The sequence below is a fragment of the Arctopsyche grandis genome, chromosome 1 (genome assembly GCF_051622035.1).
Source record: "Arctopsyche grandis isolate Sample6627 chromosome 1, ASM5162203v2, whole genome shotgun sequence".
In the NCBI taxonomy this organism is placed as follows: domain Eukaryota; kingdom Metazoa; phylum Arthropoda; class Insecta; order Trichoptera; family Hydropsychidae; genus Arctopsyche; species Arctopsyche grandis.
Genome location: NC_135355.1, coordinates 12,741,722 through 12,760,104, shown reverse-complemented (window position 1 = coordinate 12,760,104; position 18,383 = coordinate 12,741,722). Strand labels below are relative to the sequence as shown.

At 40.2% G+C, this 18,383-nt stretch overlaps 2 protein-coding genes across 4 annotated transcripts in view; one reads left to right on the top strand and one right to left on the bottom strand.

Moving 5' to 3' along the window:
* Window positions 1-18,383, bottom strand: part of LOC143914228 (uncharacterized) — a 151,072-nt gene that overhangs the window by 49,023 nt on the left and 83,666 nt on the right. The window lies entirely within an intron of this gene.
* Window positions 1-18,383, top strand: part of LOC143914291 (neuropeptide FF receptor 1-like) — a 97,232-nt gene that overhangs the window by 77,517 nt on the left and 1,332 nt on the right. For both annotated transcript variants that reach the window (XM_077434467.1, XM_077434459.1), the window contains exon 9: window positions 11,566-11,646. In XM_077434467.1, coding sequence (XP_077290593.1) covers window positions 11,566-11,646 — 81 coding nt within the window. The remainder of the gene's footprint in view (window positions 1-11,565; window positions 11,647-18,383) is intronic.

Here is an 18,383-nt window from a genome sequence, read left to right as displayed (position 1 = left end):
TTAGCTTGTTTTACCAATATATGTATTTTCAGCAGTAAACTTTTCTTTCAACATGGAAATGAACCGAGACATGTGAGTATTTGCAAGAAATTTCTGTTGACTGGTAAGAACTGTGATCAAATAAAATATCAGAAGATGAAGATGTTGCTAAATTTTGACGACGTTGTTCTGCAGCTTTAATATTATAGCAATCATTATAGTCATCAAATACGACAGTAACTCTGAGACCAAAATGTCGACGTACATACTGAACATATTTATCTAAAATAACGTTGAATGTTTCTTCGCTATCCCACACAACGCGGTGTAGTAAGTATCCTCCGTAAATGATGTATGTACGTCGTATTAGTGTTGTTAATATCAATATTTACCTTTTGAAAACAATCGTAAATAGCAGACTTCTGTGTTTTACGCATCCCGATGTCATCAAACAAAGATAAAGGGTAGGGAGCCAATTCATATTCAAAATATTTCTCTATTTCGTCTTGAAATGCTGCAGTAATACTCATGCGTTGGAATATACGTGGCGTACTTATGCATATTATGACGATTACACCTCAGAAACGGTGGCTCTTAGGAAAAAAAGTATTGATACATTTTTTATAGATAATTTTATGATCTACAATTTTTGTCTGAAGTAATTTTATGATAAAACTTACCGTTTTGCTGAAAATCGCGAAAAACCCATATTTTTGACCTTTGACCTCAGGTAAATTTTTTCCAGTCATCAGAATGAGAAAGAGTTTTGACATGTCATTTATAATTACATATGTTTTGAACAATTTTACTCACTTTCAGCTTGTTGTGAATTTATGTACCTTCACGCTTATTTTTTGGTCTAATTTGACCGGACTATATCAAAAAGAACCATTTCATATAAAATGATTTTTAATATAAAGAACTATAATTATACTGTTCGACACGAAAAATGGTTTAGAGACGAGATATGACTTTTCTTATACATACATAGATCTATGCCCAGTAAACACGAATCTGGTAATAAAAAATGTTGATTGAGATTCGGAGATATGTATATGTATGTATGTGTGTGTTTTTTAAATCGCCCGATTTTTCTATATCTTCGTGTTGTTCGGTCGATGTCTCAAAATCTGTCAATTTCCTGTTCAAAATGAATATTGAAATCAGTCAGGTATTTTATCTTTCATTTGTAGTACTTTTCAGCTTTCAAATATCTCTAAGTAGTCGTCCAATTCAAATCAAAAGTCAAAAGTACGTATTTTCACTTGGGATTTTTTCCTACTGTTAATACTATTTTATATTGAGTATTTTCTATTGAAACATGTTTATTGAGATAGTTCTCTAGCCACACTATTTTTTTTCCTTTAAAAGGGTTAATTGGAAGTGTGCTGTATTTTAAATCGGTAAAATTTCGAGCTAAAAGCTCGTACTAGTATTTACACGTATTCACACGAATCTGAATTGAATTAATAGGGATAATATATGAAATTGTCTTTATAAGAGAATTAACTAAAATTCCACTTAGAAAAATCATATTTCGACTACTCTTGTGGATTAATAACAAAAATTCGTTTATTTTATCGAGGTAAGCCAGTTATCAATAGAATTTACCAGTTTCAAAAACTTAAAAAAAGGACACCTATAATGGGAGGTACCATTTCCGGTTAGTTTGATATGATTAAAAAAAATACTCAAAATTCACAGACACACCACATTTTTCCCAGATCATGAAACGTGAATTTTCGTGCGAGAGATTTTCGTAGCGGTGGTTATCCTGGTAGCGATTCACACTTGGGATGTAACCCGTTTACTAGGCTGAAAATAAAATTATATTCGGAGCGTGGAGCACAACAAAATTTTACGTGCTCCGCTCCGTTCTTGCTCCGGGCAAAATCTCATCGCTCCACTGCTCCGTGATCCGTGCTTCTGCTCCGCTCCAATTCTCTGCTTATAATATGAAAAAAAACTTACAAAGAACGCTTTTTCGCGTTGTTCAAGCATTAATAAAAAATCCAATTTTAATTAATTTTATACATATCTATGTAATATATAATTTCGAAAGAGACTTTGTATATATATATATATATATATATATATATATATATATATATATATATATATATATACATATGCCAGTGGCGGCTCGTCCTAATGGGCTGTCGGGCTGCAGCCCCTCCTCTAAAATTATAAAATATATGTTTAATAATACATATATTTTATTTATTAACGATATTATTTTTATTAGTTGGATGGGCGAACTATTGGGGCCTTTGACAGAGAAAATATTACTTACAATATTACCCGTATCCAAAAGGGTGATATTGTAAGTAATATTGAATTATCTAAAAAGTACTGATATCCTTCCAAACATTGAGCCTCTGTTAATACATTAAACAATTGCAGGTTTCAAAAAACAAAACTGTTTCTTTAACATTATTAGATTTTGAACCTGCCACAGATGGATTGAATAGTTTACTCAATGTTCAGAGGAATAGATTTGTCTCATTTAGTCTTGAGTGTGAGTCTAGTTTTAAAACGCTTTTTTGAGCAGCCCTTTGGATACACAGCTCCAACTGTCTTCTTTTATTTACAGTAGTAAACAAAAACAGTTGCTTGGTTTCGACAGGAAAAACACCGTCTATGGTAAACCGCAAGCTCTGCTTTATCCCCTCAATTTCTTCACATAACAAATGGGCATAGAGATAGGAAGACCCTTCTAAATTTTCTATTAACTTTATAAACTTTATGCAAATTTCACTTTTTTTTGTTATTTTAGCATCTATTCGCATATTTTACGAATTTAGCATCTATTAGCATCTATTCCGAAAAACGACCAGTTTTTATTTTATCTACGAGTATTTATGTAACAATAGATGAAGTTTTGTGATCTTGTGAAAATTTGAACTCGAGATTTTGACTGATTCGAACTCAGAATCGATCACTCATCACGTTTTCATGATCTAGAAAAAATGTGTGTGTGTGTGTGTGTGTGTGTGTCTGTGTATTTTGGAGATTTTTTTAAAACCGTTAGTCCTATCAAACTGAAACTTAGTATCGGTTACTGAAATTTTTATCGACAATTTTCTTCAAATTTTTAAGTTCACTGGAAATGGTACTTCCCCTTATAGGTGTCCTCTTTTTTTAAGTTTTTGAAATCAGTTATCTCCCAAACTGCTAACTTTTACTCTAGAGAATCGAGGTTTTTTATGTTTTTCTCAGAAACCTTTTGGTTTATTGAACTAAAATTTCATATCTAAATGTTTAAGCGTAATAGCAAGTTATGTATAAAATTTGTTAAGCATCCCTCAACCGGAAGTGGCAGTTTACTCTTGTTCGATTTTTCTTCCACTATTTTTTTCAACCCCTTAAACATGTGTGATCTTCACAAAAAAATTCAAGTATAATTCTTGTATCAATGTGATGAAAATAAAAAAAAATCACTAAATTTAATAAACCGGATTTTTTCCTATTAGAAAGCACAAAAATGTTGTCGCCTAGATTCTGTCCACACCCCTGAACGTATTAAGCCGAAAATTTATATTTGTATTCTTTATGTACTAACTTAGAGCTGCTAATGTTTTGGTCAGAATTCGTAAACCGGAAGTAGTATTTTATTTTTAAACAATATTTCATTATTTTATTTTGGCCTTTTAAATTATTTTAACTTTCTTGATATTTATTATGTAAAATAAAGATAGTGATTTTAAGTAAAAATAAAAAATAAAATCACCAAATTTAATGAACCGGAAGTGGGATTGTCTCCTCTTAGAAAAGTTAAAAATGTTGTCGCCTGGATCCTGTCCACACCCCTAAACGTATTAAGCTGAAAATTTATTTTTGTATTCTTTATGTACTAACTTATAGTTTACTAGCTGTATTACCCGGCTTCGCTCAGTGTTTATAATATAAACCGCTTAAACATGACTAAGCTAATTTAATTAAAAAAAAAAAAAAAATTTTAAAATTTTATAAAAAAAATTAAAAAAAAAATAAAAAAAAAAAAAAATCAAAAAAAAAATCAAAAATTTTTTTTTAAAAAATCAAAAAAAAAATTTTTTTTTTTGCCTTCTAGGGCTTCGCCCTCGGCACCCCCCTGAGCCTTTGCCTTCTAGGGCTTCGCCCCTCCACGCCCCATGAGCAATTGCCGTTTAGGGCTTCGCCCCCATGATCAGTTGCCTTTTAGGGCTTCGCCCCTCCGCGCCCCCATGATTCAAAGCCGTCTAGGGCTTCGCCCCCCTTAGTTAATGCCTTTTAGGGCTTCGCCCCCCGCGCCCCCAAGATTAATTGCCGTTTAGGGCTTCGCCCCCCTTAGTTAATGCCTTTTAGGGCTTCGCCCCTCCACACCCCCATGATTAAATGCCGTCTAGGGCTTCGCCCCCCCTAGTTAATGCCTTTTAGGGCTTCGCCCCCCGCGCCCCCAAGATTAATTGCCGTTTAGGGCTTCGCCCCCCTTAGCTAATGCCTTTTAGGGCTTCGCCCCTCCGCGCCCCCATGATTAACTGCCGTTTAGGGCTTCGCCCCCCTTAACTAATGCCTTTTGGGGCTTCGCCCCTCCGCACCCTCATGATTAAATGCCGTCTAGGGCTTCGCCCCCATGATCAGTTGCCTTTTAGGGCTTCGCCCCCACGTCCCCATGGTTAATTGCCGTCTAGGGCTTCGCCCCCATGATCAATTGCCGATAAGGGCTTCGCCCCTCCACGTCCCCATGGTTAAATGCCGTCTAGGGTTTCGCCCCCATGATCAGTTGCCTTTTAGGGCTTCGCCCCTCCGCGCCCCCATGATTAACTGCCGTTTAGGGCTTCGCCGCCCTTATTTAATGCCTTTTGGGGCTTCGCCCCTCCGCACCCTCATGATTAAATGCCGTCTAGGGCTTCGCCCCCATGATCAGTTGCCGATAAGGGCTTCGCCCCTCCACGTCCCCATGGTTAATTGCCGTCTAGGGCTTCGCCCCCATTATCAGTTGCCTTTTAGGGCTTCGCCCCTCCGCGCCCCCATTATTAAATGCCGTTTAGGGCTTCGCCCCCCTTAGTTAATGCCTTTTAGGGCTTCGCCCCTCCGCGCCCTCATGATTAAATGCCGCCTAGGGCTTCGCCCCCCTTAGTTAATGCCTATTAGGGCTTCGCCCCCATGATCAGTTGCCGTTTAGGGCTTCGCCTCATAAGGCTGCGCCCCCTTCGGGGCCCCATGGGGCTGCGCCCCCTTGCGCCCCCTTCGGGGCCCCATGCGGCTAAGCTCCATAAGGCGGCGCCCCATAAGGCAGCGCCCCATAAGGCGGCGCCCCATATGGCGGCGCCCCATAAGGCTGCGCCCCATAAGACAGCGCCCCATAAGGCTGCGCCCCATAAGGCGGCGCCCCATAAGGCAGCGCCCCATAAGGCGGCGCCCCATGAGGCTGCGCCCCCCTGCGCCCCATGAGGCTGCGCCCCCTTTGGGGCCCAATGAGGCTGCACCCCCTTCGGGGCCCCATGAGGCTGCGCCCCCTTTGGGGCCCCATGGGGCTGCGCCCCATGAGGCTGCGCCCCCTTCGGGGCCGCATGCGGCTAAGCTCCATAAGGCGGCGCCCCATAAGACTGCGCCCCATAAGACAGCGCCCCATAAGGCTACGCCCCATGAGGCTGCGCCCCCCTGCGCCCCCTTCGGGGCCCCATGGGGCTACGCCCCATGAGGCTGCGCCCCCTTTGGGGCCCCATGGGGCTGCGCCCCATGAGGCTGCGCCCCCTTGCGCCCCCTTCGGGGCCCCATGTGGCTAAGCTCCATAAGGCGGCGCCCCATAAGGCGGCGCCCCATAAGGCGGCGCCCCATAAGGCGGTGCCCCATAAGGCTGCGCCCCTAAGGCTGCGCCCCATAAGACAGCGCCCCATAAGGCTGCGCCCCATAAGGTTGCGCCCCATAAGGCTGCGGCCGATAAGGCTGTGCCCCATAAAGCTGCGCCCCCTTTTGAGCCCCATGGGGCTGCGCCCCATGAGGCTGCGCCCTCCGGGCCCCCTCCGAGCCCCCTTCGGGGCCCCACGGGGCTGTGCCCCTTGTGGCGCCCCTGGCGGGGCCCCATGAAGCTACTCGCGAAACGAATAAAACAAATCGGCGCCCATGGATCGAAAAAAAAAAAAATCGAATCACGTGTTCGATGACGTCACCGATCTACGGACGACGACGACGACGAAGACGACGACGACGACGACCAAGGATATTTACATACATACAAAGTCTCTTTCCAAATTATAGATTAGACTAGCTGTATTACCCGGCTTCGCTCAGTGTTTATAAAATAAACCGCTTAAACATGACTAAGCTAATAGTAAACATTTAATTAAAAAAAAAAAAATTTAAAAATTAAAAAAAAAAACAAAAAAAAAAAATTTTAAAAAAATAATAAAAAAAAATAATAAAAAAAATAAAAAAAAAAATCAAAAAAAAAATTAAAAAAATCAAAAGAAATAAAAATCAAAATTTTTTTTTGCCTTCTAGGGCTTCGCCCTCGGCGCCCCCCTGAGCCTTTGCCTTCTAGGGCTTCGCCCCTCCACGCCCCCATGAGCAATTGCCGTTTAGGGCTTCGCCCCCATGATCAGTTGCCTTTTAGGGCTTCGCCCCTCCGCGCCCCCATGATTAAATGCCATCTAGGGCTTCGCCCCCCCTTTGTTAATGCCTTTTAGGGCTTCGCCCCCCGCGCCCCCAAGATTAATTGCCGTTTAGGGCTTCGCCCCCCTTAGTTAATGCCTTTTAGGGCTTCGCCCCTCCGCGCCTCCATGATTAAATGCCGTCTAGGGCTTCGCCCCCCTTAGTTAATGCCTATTAGGGCTTCGCCCCTCCGCGCCCCCATGATTAAATGCCGTCTAGGGCTTCGCCCCCCTTAGTAAATGCCTATCAGGGCTTCGCCCCTCCGCGCCCCCATGATTAAATGCCATCTAGGGCTTCGCCCCCATGATCACGGGGTTGCGCCCCTTGTGGCGCCCCTGGCGGGGCCCCATGAAACTACTCGCCTTGCGCCCCCGCGGGGGTGAATCCATTGAATCGAAAAAAACAAATCGGCGCCCATGGATCGAAAAAAAAAAAATCGAATCACGTGTTCGATGACGTCACCGATCTACGGACGACGACGACGACCAAGGATATTTACATACAAAGTCTCTTTCCAAATTATAGATTAGACTAGCTGTATTACCCGGCTTCGCTCAGTGTTTATAATATAAACCGCTTAAACATGACTAAGCTAATTTAATTAAAAAAAAAAAAAAAAATTTAAAAATTTAAAAAAAAAATAAAAAAAAAATTAAAAAAAAAATTAAAAAAAAATAAAAAAAAATAAAAAAAAAATCAAAAAAAAAATTTAAAAAAATCAAAAAAAAAAAATCAAATTTTTTTTTTGCCTTCTAGGGCTTCGCCCTCGGCACCCCCCTGAGCCTTTGCCTTCTAGGGCTTCGCCCCTCCACGCCCCATGAGCAATTGCCGTTTAGGGCTTCGCCCCCATGATCAGTTGCCTTTTAGGGCTTCGCCCCTCCGCGCCCCCATGATTCAAAGCCGTCTAGGGCTTCGCCCCCCTTAGTTAATGCCTTTTAGGGCTTCACCCCCCGCGCCCCCAAGATTAATTGCCGTTTCAGGCTTCGCCCCCCTTAGTTAATGCCTTTTAGGGCTTCGCCCCTCCGCACCCCCATGATTAAATGCCGTCTAGGGCTTCGCCCCCCCTAGTTAATGCATTTTAGGGCTTCGCCCCCCGCGCCCCCAAGATTAATTGCCGTTTAGGGCTTCGCCCCCCTTAGTTAATGCCTTTTAGGGCTTCGCCCCTCCGCGCCCCCACGATTAAATGCCGTCTAAGGCTTCGCCCCCATGATCAGTTGCCTTTTAGGGCTTCGCCCCTCCGCGCCCCCATGATTAATTGCCGTCTAGGGCTTCGCCCCCCTTAGTTAATGCCTATTAGGGCTTGCGCCCCATGAGGCTGGGCCCCCCGGGCCCCCTTCGGGGCCCCACGGGGCTGCGCCCCTTGTGGCGCCCCCTTTTGAGCCCCATGGGGCTGCGCCCCATGAGGCTGGGCCCCCCGGGCCCCCATTCGGGGCCCCACGGGGCTGCGCCCCTTGTGGCGCCCCCTTTTGAGCCCCATGGGGCTGCGCCCCATGAGGCTGGGCCCCCCCGGGGCCCCACGGGGCTGCGCCCCTTGTGGCGCCCCCTTTTGAGCCCCATGGGGTTGCGCCCCATGAGGCTGGGCCCCACGGGGCTGCGTCCCTTGTGGCGCCCCCTTTTGAGCCCCATGGGGCTGCGCCCCATGAGGCTGGGCCCCCCGGGCCCCCTTCGGGGCCCCACGGGGCTGCGCCCCTTGTGGCGCCCCCTTTTGAGCCCCATGGGGCTGGGCCCCCCCGGGGCCCCTCGTGGCGCCCCCTTTTGAGCCCCATGGGGCTGCGCCCCATGAGGCTGGGCCCCACGGGGCTGCGCCCCTTGTGGCGCCCCTTTTTGAGCCCCATGGGGCTGCGCCCCATGAGGCTGGGGCCCCACGGGGCTGCGCCCCTTGTGGCGCCCCTGGCGGGGCCCCATGAAACTACTCGCCTTGCGCCCCCGCGGGGGTGAATCCATTGAATCGAAAAAAACAAATCGGCGCCCATGGATCGAAAAAAAAAAAAAATCGAATCACGTGTTCGATGACGTCACCGATCTACGGACGACGACCAAGGATATTTACATACAAAGTCTCTTTCCAAATTATAGATTAGACTAGTGTTGGACCCGTTGATTTCAACGGGTGGTTTCGAAAAGGAATTGAAACTCGAATAAAAATAAAGTTAAAGATATTGAATCGACTGGTTTCGGAAAGAAATTGATGCACGAATTACGAAGTGATTACGAATTACGAACTACGTTTTGTGCATCGCCGACCTCCTGACGCCTTTGCCCCCGATGCCTCCGTCGCTCCGGGGCCTTCGGCCCCAGCGCCGCCGACGCCTCCGGCGCCCCCGACGCCTTCGGCACCCCGGGGGCTTCGCCCCCAGCGCCGCCGACGCCTCCGGCGCCCCCAGCACCCCCGATGCCTTCGGCACCCCGGGGGCTTCGCCCCCAGCGCCGCCGACGCCTCCGGCGCCCCCAGCCCCCCCGATGCCTTCGGCACCCCGGGGGCTTCGCCCCCAGCGTCCCCGATGCCTTCGGCATCCCGTCGCCCCCAGCCCCCCCGATGCCTTCGGCACCCCGGGGGCTTCGCCCCCAGCGTCCCCGATGCCTTCGGCATCCCGTGGGCTTCGCCCCCAGCGCCGCCGACGCCTCCGGCGCCCCCAGCGCCCCGATGCCTTTGGCACCCCGGGGTCTTCGCCCCCAGCGCCGCCAGCGCCCCCGGCAATGAAAAAACTGAAAAAATGAAAAAAATGAAAAAAATGAAAAACTGAAAAAATGAAAAAAATGAAAAAACTGAAAAAATGAAAAAAATGAAAAAAATGAAAAAACTGAAAAAATGAAAAAAATGAAAAAACTGAAAAAATGAAAAAAATGAAAAAACTGAAAAAATGAAAAAAATGCAAAAAAATGAAAAAAATGAAAAAACTGAAAAAATGAAAAAAATGAAAAAACTGAAAAAATGAAAAAAATGAAAAAAATGAAAAAACTGAAAAAATGAAAAAAATGAAAAAACTGAAAAAATGAAAAAAATGAAAAAAATGAAAAAACTGAAAAAATGAAAAAAATGAAAAAACTGAAAAAATGAAAAAAATGAAAAAACTGAAAAAATGAAAAAAATTAAAAAACTGAAAAATATGAAAAAAAAAAAAAATTTGTTCCCCATACTGGTTGATGGTTGATCGTCCGTCACATACAAATATACAAATATACAAATATACAAATATACAAATATACAAATATACAAATATACAAATATACAAATATACAAATATACAAATATATTTAGCGACAGTCCGTTTTTATATATAGTATAAGGTTTTGGTCAGAATTCGTAAACCGGAAGAAGTATTTTTTTTTAAAACAATATTTCATCATTTTATTTTGACCTTTTAAATTATTTTAATCTTTTCAATATTTATTGTATATAAAACTGATAGTGATTTTAAGTAATAAAAAAAAATTGAACAAAATCTGACAACCGGAAGTAGAACTTCTGTCTTGTGCAAGTTTCCATACATTTGCGTTCAATTTGTATCGAAAATGCTATTTTAGCTATTATTATTTTACTAGTGAATAGCCCGATGAAATATCATCGCATGGGTATAAAATTATTATATACCCGTATAAAACTAAAAAAAAAATCCGGAACCGGAACCGTTGTTTTCGTAGACTCTCATAGATAGTTTTCAATTCTTTATTTGTAATAATTTTCAATTCTTAAAGTTAACGTTAACAAAATGTAATATTTTCCGATTATACACAAACGGTCATTGACCTCGTAACGTTGAATATTATTATTACACATAACAAATTACGTGCATATACATATGATGTGTATTTACAACACGTATTCTGGGCGAGGATATGACGTCCGCCGCGGGCTCGTGAGAACATTGCGTTTGGATCGGAGGGTCCGAGGTTCGATTCTCGGCGCCCGCGGTGAATGAAATCAATTTTTTTCTCGAATATCGTCAAAATATAAATAATTTAAATTTAATTAAAAATAAATACATAAAAAAATGTTTCAAAACCTCGCTAAATGAAATTATTAAAATTACGTATTTTTATATGGCGAGAAGGAATATTTCAATTAATGTTTAAAAAAAAGGGCGAAATGAAAAATTGGATTTGGCGTGATGTCCGAGACCATTAGCTCAATTTAGACCCATATTCAGGCTATTTGGGGTGATCGGTTCGAGTCGCGACAAAGTCATCTCGTCGAAAAATGAATTAATCGATTTTTATCGATTCGTTCATTATGTTCGGCGAGAGTTAGGACACACACACACAGATTACCGTCTTTATATATATGATAATTCTACCGGTATGTATGAATGTGTCTGTACGGTTCAATATACTTTTTTTTCGATTCATAGGCGCCGATTCAATTATTTTTCGATTCAAAGGATTCGAAGGCCCCCGGGGCGAAGACCTCAGAAGCGAAGTCCCCAGAGGCGAAGTCCCGAGGGGCGCTGGGGGCGAAGGCGCCGGCGTGGGGGCGCCGGATTCTGGTATACATATAATTTCGAAAGAGATTATATATGTTTTTTGTTTGTGACAGTCAATTTAATAAAAAAACAAATGAATATTTAATATTAGATTTGCCATGTTTAATCTGTTTATATTACAAACACTGAGCGAAGCCGGGTAATGTATAATATATACGTATGTACATACATACATATGTACGTCCAACAGAAATTTTTAGGTTTTGAATTTAGGAAGAATAAAATTGTTTTTGAATACTTTTAAATCGCTATCGATTTTGCATTTGATTAAATGAATTCAAAAATTGAGTAAATTTTTGAAAACATGGATTTTTAAAAACCACTACTGATCACGACGAATTTTTCAGTGATTCAACATCATAGATAAATGATAAATGTATGCATGCGTTGAATTGCCACAAAATGTTGAATAATGCAAAAACATCGAATGATGTTTTGGAATAACCAAATTTACTTGTTTTTCGCTTGTTCTCGGTATGGTCTGCCTCAGATCCGCTGGCCAGCTCGCGCAGCAACAAGCTCCAGCGGATACGACTCCTACCACTCACCACACCGAAAGTGCTATCTACAGGTATGTACCTATACATTTGTATGTATATTCATTTCATTCTGCATACTTTCCACAATAAGAAAAAATTAAAAACTAAAATATATAATGGTAAATATTCAACCGGTTGTTTCGAATTACCGTAATTCGCAATTTGTTCTTTTGGTTAGTAAGTCCATAGTAAATCATCATCATCTACAGCTATTCGCCATCCACTGCTGGATGAAGGCCTCTCCAACACGCTTCCACTCGTCTATGTTTTGCGCAACTTTCATCCATCTCACTCCACACATTTTTCTAATTTCGTCTGCCTATCTTCCTTGCGGTCTTCCTTTTACCCTTTTAACCGGGCTCTTCACTCGTGGTGTACGCAGCCACGAACACCGTGTGTGTGAATCCAAATGTGAGTGTGTGCGTTTCGCGCGTTCGAGTTCGCCCTTCGCGGCGTTCCCCAACGCGCGAACGCATGAACGCGTACGCATTAAGGTCTGTTCACACCTATCCAGCACGACCCGTATCCTGCAGGTATCATGCAAGTGCGGATAGTATTCTTTGGTACATTATATTTGGACGCGCATGAATGCGTAAATGCGCATGCGCGAACGGAGTATGAATACGTCCATATAATGTACCAAAGAATACTATCCGCACTTGCATGACACCTGCAGGGTATGGGTCGTGCTGGATAGGTATGAACAGACCTTTACACGTGCGCGACACGCGGTCGTCGTTTCAATTTGAATTTCTGAAACGAATTTCAATGGTGTAAAGCATCTCATGGTGTAAAGATCGGAAGCTCAGGCTGCTTCAAAGCTTTCAAGCAGAGCCAATAATATGGCAGTCCAAACATAAGGACCATCAAAATTAAAATATATATGGTCCATGATGCTTGGATTTTATGTCCAGCTATAGACCTATAAAAATAAAGTGAGAGATTCCATCCACAGTGGTGCAGGCTCGAGTGAGGTCTATAAACCCATATGGTTTACTTACGATGTGGTGGACTCATTTCTTGAGGAAGACGTACATTACATAGAAGTGATAAATTCTGTAGGTATATTTATTTATTAATTGCGTGTGAGTGTGTGTGTGTGTGTGCGTTTCGCACTACGCGGCGTTCCCTGTTTTTCGCGGAGAGCACCGTGATCCAGCGGCGTAGCTAGCAATAATCAGAGAGTTGCGTAGTTAGCTAGCATTGCGCACATTAAGTTATGCGGGCTCTTCACTCGCGTGCGAACACGGCGCGAAGTCGCGCCGCGAATCTGCGAGTGAAGTGACATATTTTTACTAACATATTTTTACTTTGTTCGTGCCAGTGGCGTAGCTAGAATTTTGGGCCCTGATGCAAAAATTTCTCCCCACTTCCTGGCCAGTTTGTTCGCTTCTGATTTTATTTCTTCGTATGAATTTCGTAATTTACTAACATTCTCATATATACGATCAAACACCAAAGTGGCTTCGTCTAAGTTTTATAGCCCTTTTAAGCACAGCTTCGGGACTTCAAAATGTCCCGTTTTCAAAAAGAGAGCAACCCAAGGTTACAATTTTTATGCCTGTCCGGCACTAATGCGCTCGTAGAAAGTATTTGTTCCTCAAAAAATATAAGGCCACATAAAATATTTATTTTCACGTTTCACGTCATTCCTGTTCTTTTTATTAATAAATAAAAACATATGCGTTTTCTTGAATACAATATATGTACATACCCAAAAATTGGTATATGTCCCGTTTTGAGGAAAAAAATAAATGGTCACGTTATGTATACTATGTAATGTATATAATATTTTGAAAAACTTAAAATAATAAAATATAAAACAGTCATTATTTCTATTAATTCAAAATAAATAAAAAAAAAATGTGTAAAAATATGTAGCCATTGTGAAAAAAAAATATCGGAGTTGATTTCAATTATACGCGAAAGCCATTTTGCCATACTATATGTATGTATGTACATATAGGAAGCTTGTGTGCGTAAAAAACGTTTTGTCTGTTGTATCTTTTTTTTATTTGCATAATACTAAAACGTTATAATTGTAAAATTGTCGTTAATTAATTTTAATAACGTCCTTGGGTATTTTTATTGATGTTATTCGGTATTTTTGATAATTTCATCGTTTAATATTTTCATTGAATTTTTGTGTTAAAGAAAAATATTTCATATTAAAGCATTTACAAAAAAACCTTTTCTATGAATTATTCATTTTTTTCCACATACGTATATATAAATTTCCGGAATTAATTTGACCCTCCCAACATTTGAGACGTTATAAAAATAATTTGATTTCATAAGAATGAAAATGATTATCTTATTTACAAAGTATTGTGTTGATAAGTCTTTAGAATTTAGCTAAAAATATTAATAATATAATATATGTACTTACATACATACATATATGTATGTACATACATATGTAGTCAAACATAGATAAAGTAACAAATTCGTGAGAAATTTTGTCATTTCTTATTTTTGTGGAAAAATAATTTCAATCCCATTAGAGAAATACAGCTACGGATATTTTTAATGGTCTTGAATCTTTCAAAAAAATCAATGTCTTTCATTAATTTTTACTTTCTTCTGTGCGCGCGCTACGTCTTTGAAAGCGTATCTTATTGTAATTTACATTTCATAACAATATTGATTTAATATTTTTACTTTATTTCTTTTGAAGTGATCCTTGATACAACGGTATCGATTAAATCGCGCTGAAAAACAATAAGTACAATTCGGCTTGATATACATATGATCATATCCATATGTATTACATATGTGATATGTATGTATGACATGTACCGGTCACCCTCACGGGACCGAAAGTGAAACGCCCGAAAACGCAAATATCGGAAGGCAAAGATCAAAAATCGAAAGATCTTAAGTCAAAAGATAAAAAAAGGGTGCATGGTAAACGGTACTATGTATATATAATATATATGAGTGGCATGCGGTGAAATTATCTCTCTTTTTGTCATACAGCCTTGTTTAATGTGCGCGCGCAGAATACGGGAGGAAAAGCCTGTTCCTCTTGTTCCTGTTGTATCCTGCTCGTGCAAATTAAGTGAGTATGTACGACGGGGGGAGAGACCCTTTTTTATCTTTCGACTTAAGATCTTTCGATTTTCGATCTTTGCCTTCCGATATTTGCGTTTTCGGGAGTTTCACTTTCGGTCCCGTGAGGTAGACCCGACATGTACATACATATGGCAAACGAACTATTTCGCACATTGCGATCGTTCAAGTAGGTAACTCTTATCGTAATTCTATGCATGTTTGGGATAACTGGTAGCAGTATTGTCAATTGATTAATTATTTGATCTAAATTAATTACCTATCAAACCCAAATGACACCGTGGCATATTTAAGTAATGTACATAATTGTCACATAAATTAAAAATACTGGGTATATTATATTTAAATCGTTCTCTAAGGAAAAGTAAGACTTAATTAATAATTTTCGCGATTTATCATAAACGCCAATATTTCATATCGCAAAAGTGAGGCAAACTTTTCGCACAAATGTTATTTAGAACGTTTTTTTTTGGGGATACTACATAAATCGTGCACGAGTCTAAATAATATTATATTATATTTGCACATTTTTCGTTGTCAGCTAACGATTCTTCTAGAGAGTTTCAATTCTAGCCGTATTTATGCATGTCCGTGATAAAATTTATGTAATCTACATATACATTTTTTTACCTGTCTCGACACGATTTAATTAATCTGAATGAAATATATTTATATGTATGTTTGTACCTATATACCTACATATATATACAAATAAATCTTTTGCCGTGAAATTGTTAGAAAAGGGTAACATATGTAAATTCTGTTTGATAATTAAGAAAGTTATGAGCCTTGCGCGAAACAAGATTAATTTTTGTTTCTAAATCGTAAAGTTTGCAAGATTGTTAACAGCGATAAAGAGACGATTCCAAAAGGAGTCATCCGACAATATGTATACAAATTCTATTTAATATATATATATATATATATATATATATATATATATATATATATATATATATATATATATATATATATATATATATATATGTATATATATATATATATATATATATATATATATATATATATATATATATATATATATATATATATATATATATATATATATATATATATATGACCAATTCTGGTGTTTAAAATTAGCCTCTATTTAACTGGTAAGTAAAAAATTACTTTATTATTTTACTGATAAAACAGTTAAAATTTTGATCAGTAAAAAAATCAGGTAAAAATAATAGATTGATCAGTGAATATAATAAATTATCAGTTTGTATTGATCAGTTGCTATGCGATCAGTTATTAAATAGAATGATAAGTATTTAAATAATATGAGCAGTAATTAAACCAAAATGATCAGTATATAAAACGAAATGATAAGATTTTAAAATAAATGATCAATTATTAAATGAAACGATCAGTTTTACGCATTCTAACAGATGAAGTAGAGACAATGTTGCAATATCGGATCGTTTTCGGTGTTGTACTCTCCACCCGGTTGCGTTTCTTTGTTTACGCCGGACCATGCGTTGACATTCACTGGTGTTTTGATTTCTCGCTTTTCTCCTGGACTTCAAATTAGTTTTTCAACTGGCTTTCATTTACTTGCTGATGCTACTGGCTTTCTGATTTTAATTTTCCCTTGGACTGACTTTTTCTCGGATATGTGTTTGACCCGTGTGTTTAACAACTTTAACATCATTCATAAACAAATATTGACCCCCCTCTCCGTTTACAACCCCCTCAGTCCTCTCCCCTCGCTACAGGTTCATTTCAGTCTGACTGTCTCAGTTCTCGCGTGTCTGTTAAATTAATAAATACCAATCTTAACAACCTAATCTTAAATTAATAGGGTGAGCTATCACTCAACTGAAACGAAAATCGGGAATCGGAACTGAAAAAGGGATCGGGAATCGGAATTGAAGCAGGAATCGGGAATCGGAACTGAAACAAGAATTGGGAATCTGAACTGAAATAGAAATTCAGAATCGGAACTGAAACATACATTGGGAATCGGGAATCGGAACTGAAGTATATATTTATAATAATTTATCTACATATGTATGTATGTACATATATAAAGCTAAGGAACCACATATACATACGATATCGCAAACATACGAACGAATATGATAAACCTAGCTACTAGGTACAATTTTAAAACTCTAACAAATAAATAAAAAATAAACAAAAAATATTAGTGTTTGGGAAAAAAATTCTGTCGCGGTCGAATAGTGGCGGGCGCACACAAATCGGACCGCGGGCGCCATGGCGCCATGGCGCCCGCGGTCTTCTGGAATTCAATGGACAGAGAAAAGTTCCCATTTTTGAAAAAAGCGGCATATAAAATTAAATCATTTTTTGGTTCGACATATTTATGCGAATCATTCTTTTCAAACATGAATTTAATAAAATCAAGATATATGTAGATATCGACTCACCGATGAACATCTTTATGATTGTTTGCTAACAGGATTATCGGCATACTCTCCTAATTATGAGGCACTGGCCAATGATATGCAATGCCAAAGATCACACCGACAGATTGATATTATATTTTTTTATAAAATGTTTTCTTTGTATGTGTGTGTTTTTTGTTTACTTTGTATTAAATTTTGTATGTACGTTTATTTGTGTGTACATATGTATGTAATTTGAACAATAATTTTATTATTTTGAAATTATTTTTGTTTATTATTTATTACCCTTTTCCAATTATAAATATCCTTAGAAAAACGTAAAGGAGGTTTGTAAAAATAGGAGGTGCCCGCCGCCCTACCGATATTTTAGAATGCGCTCTAGGGTACAAAAAGTTTGGGAGCCCCTGGTGTAGTATGTAGTAAGTAGTCACCGGAGCCTGAGGGGGCCGTGTATTGTTCAAAGGTTGTAAATGCATTGTTAAAGGTTTGCCGAACAATGGATAGCACTGTGACTATCCTACCTCTAGTAGTAAGTTTAGCGCGTATAATGGTCAGCACGCGCCCGCGTCGGTGGGGAGTATGGTGCACCGATATATTACTGGTTGGGTGATTACTAGTCAAATGTGAACCGGTCACAGGACAACCGGTCGCTCTTGATCGGTCACACGTGATCACCCGTCACACTAAAACTGGTCACGAGAAAACTGGTCACACCCTAAAATCGGTCAACCAGTTTTCTCGTGACCGATTTTAGGGTGTGACCAGTTTTCTCGTGACCAGTTTTAGTGTGACGGGTTGAAAGAAAGCCGCACTCGCAGACTTTCCAGCGACAAAACTCGTAAACAAAGTTGTTCGCAAGTTGAGCGGTGCGGCCCGGCCCTTAGAGCCGGGCCGCACCGTGGGTCTTGCGAGCGACTTGGTTGAGGGCGACCAGACCAATGCATGCAGGTAGATGGGACATGCCACACCCGTCAACTTGTTTGTCGCACACATTTCCATACATTTTTTCGTGTCGCGCAACTAGTCGGCCGACAAAGTTGCACGGTGCGGCCCGGCCCTTAGAGGTGCTAGTAACAATGGTGCTTTCTTGAAGGATGTTAATGCATACCTCTATGTTGAATACTATGTTGAATTATATTATATTATTTTAGGTTTACTAATTATAGTTTTGTTAATGTTGTTAACTATGTTATATTATAGTTGTTAGTTTAAGTTTGAAATTGTTAATTGTGAAAGTGCGAAATAATTCATTAGCAATTTGCTATTTAATATATAAATAAATTTAAAGACGATCGTCTGGACAACGGGCGAAATACAAT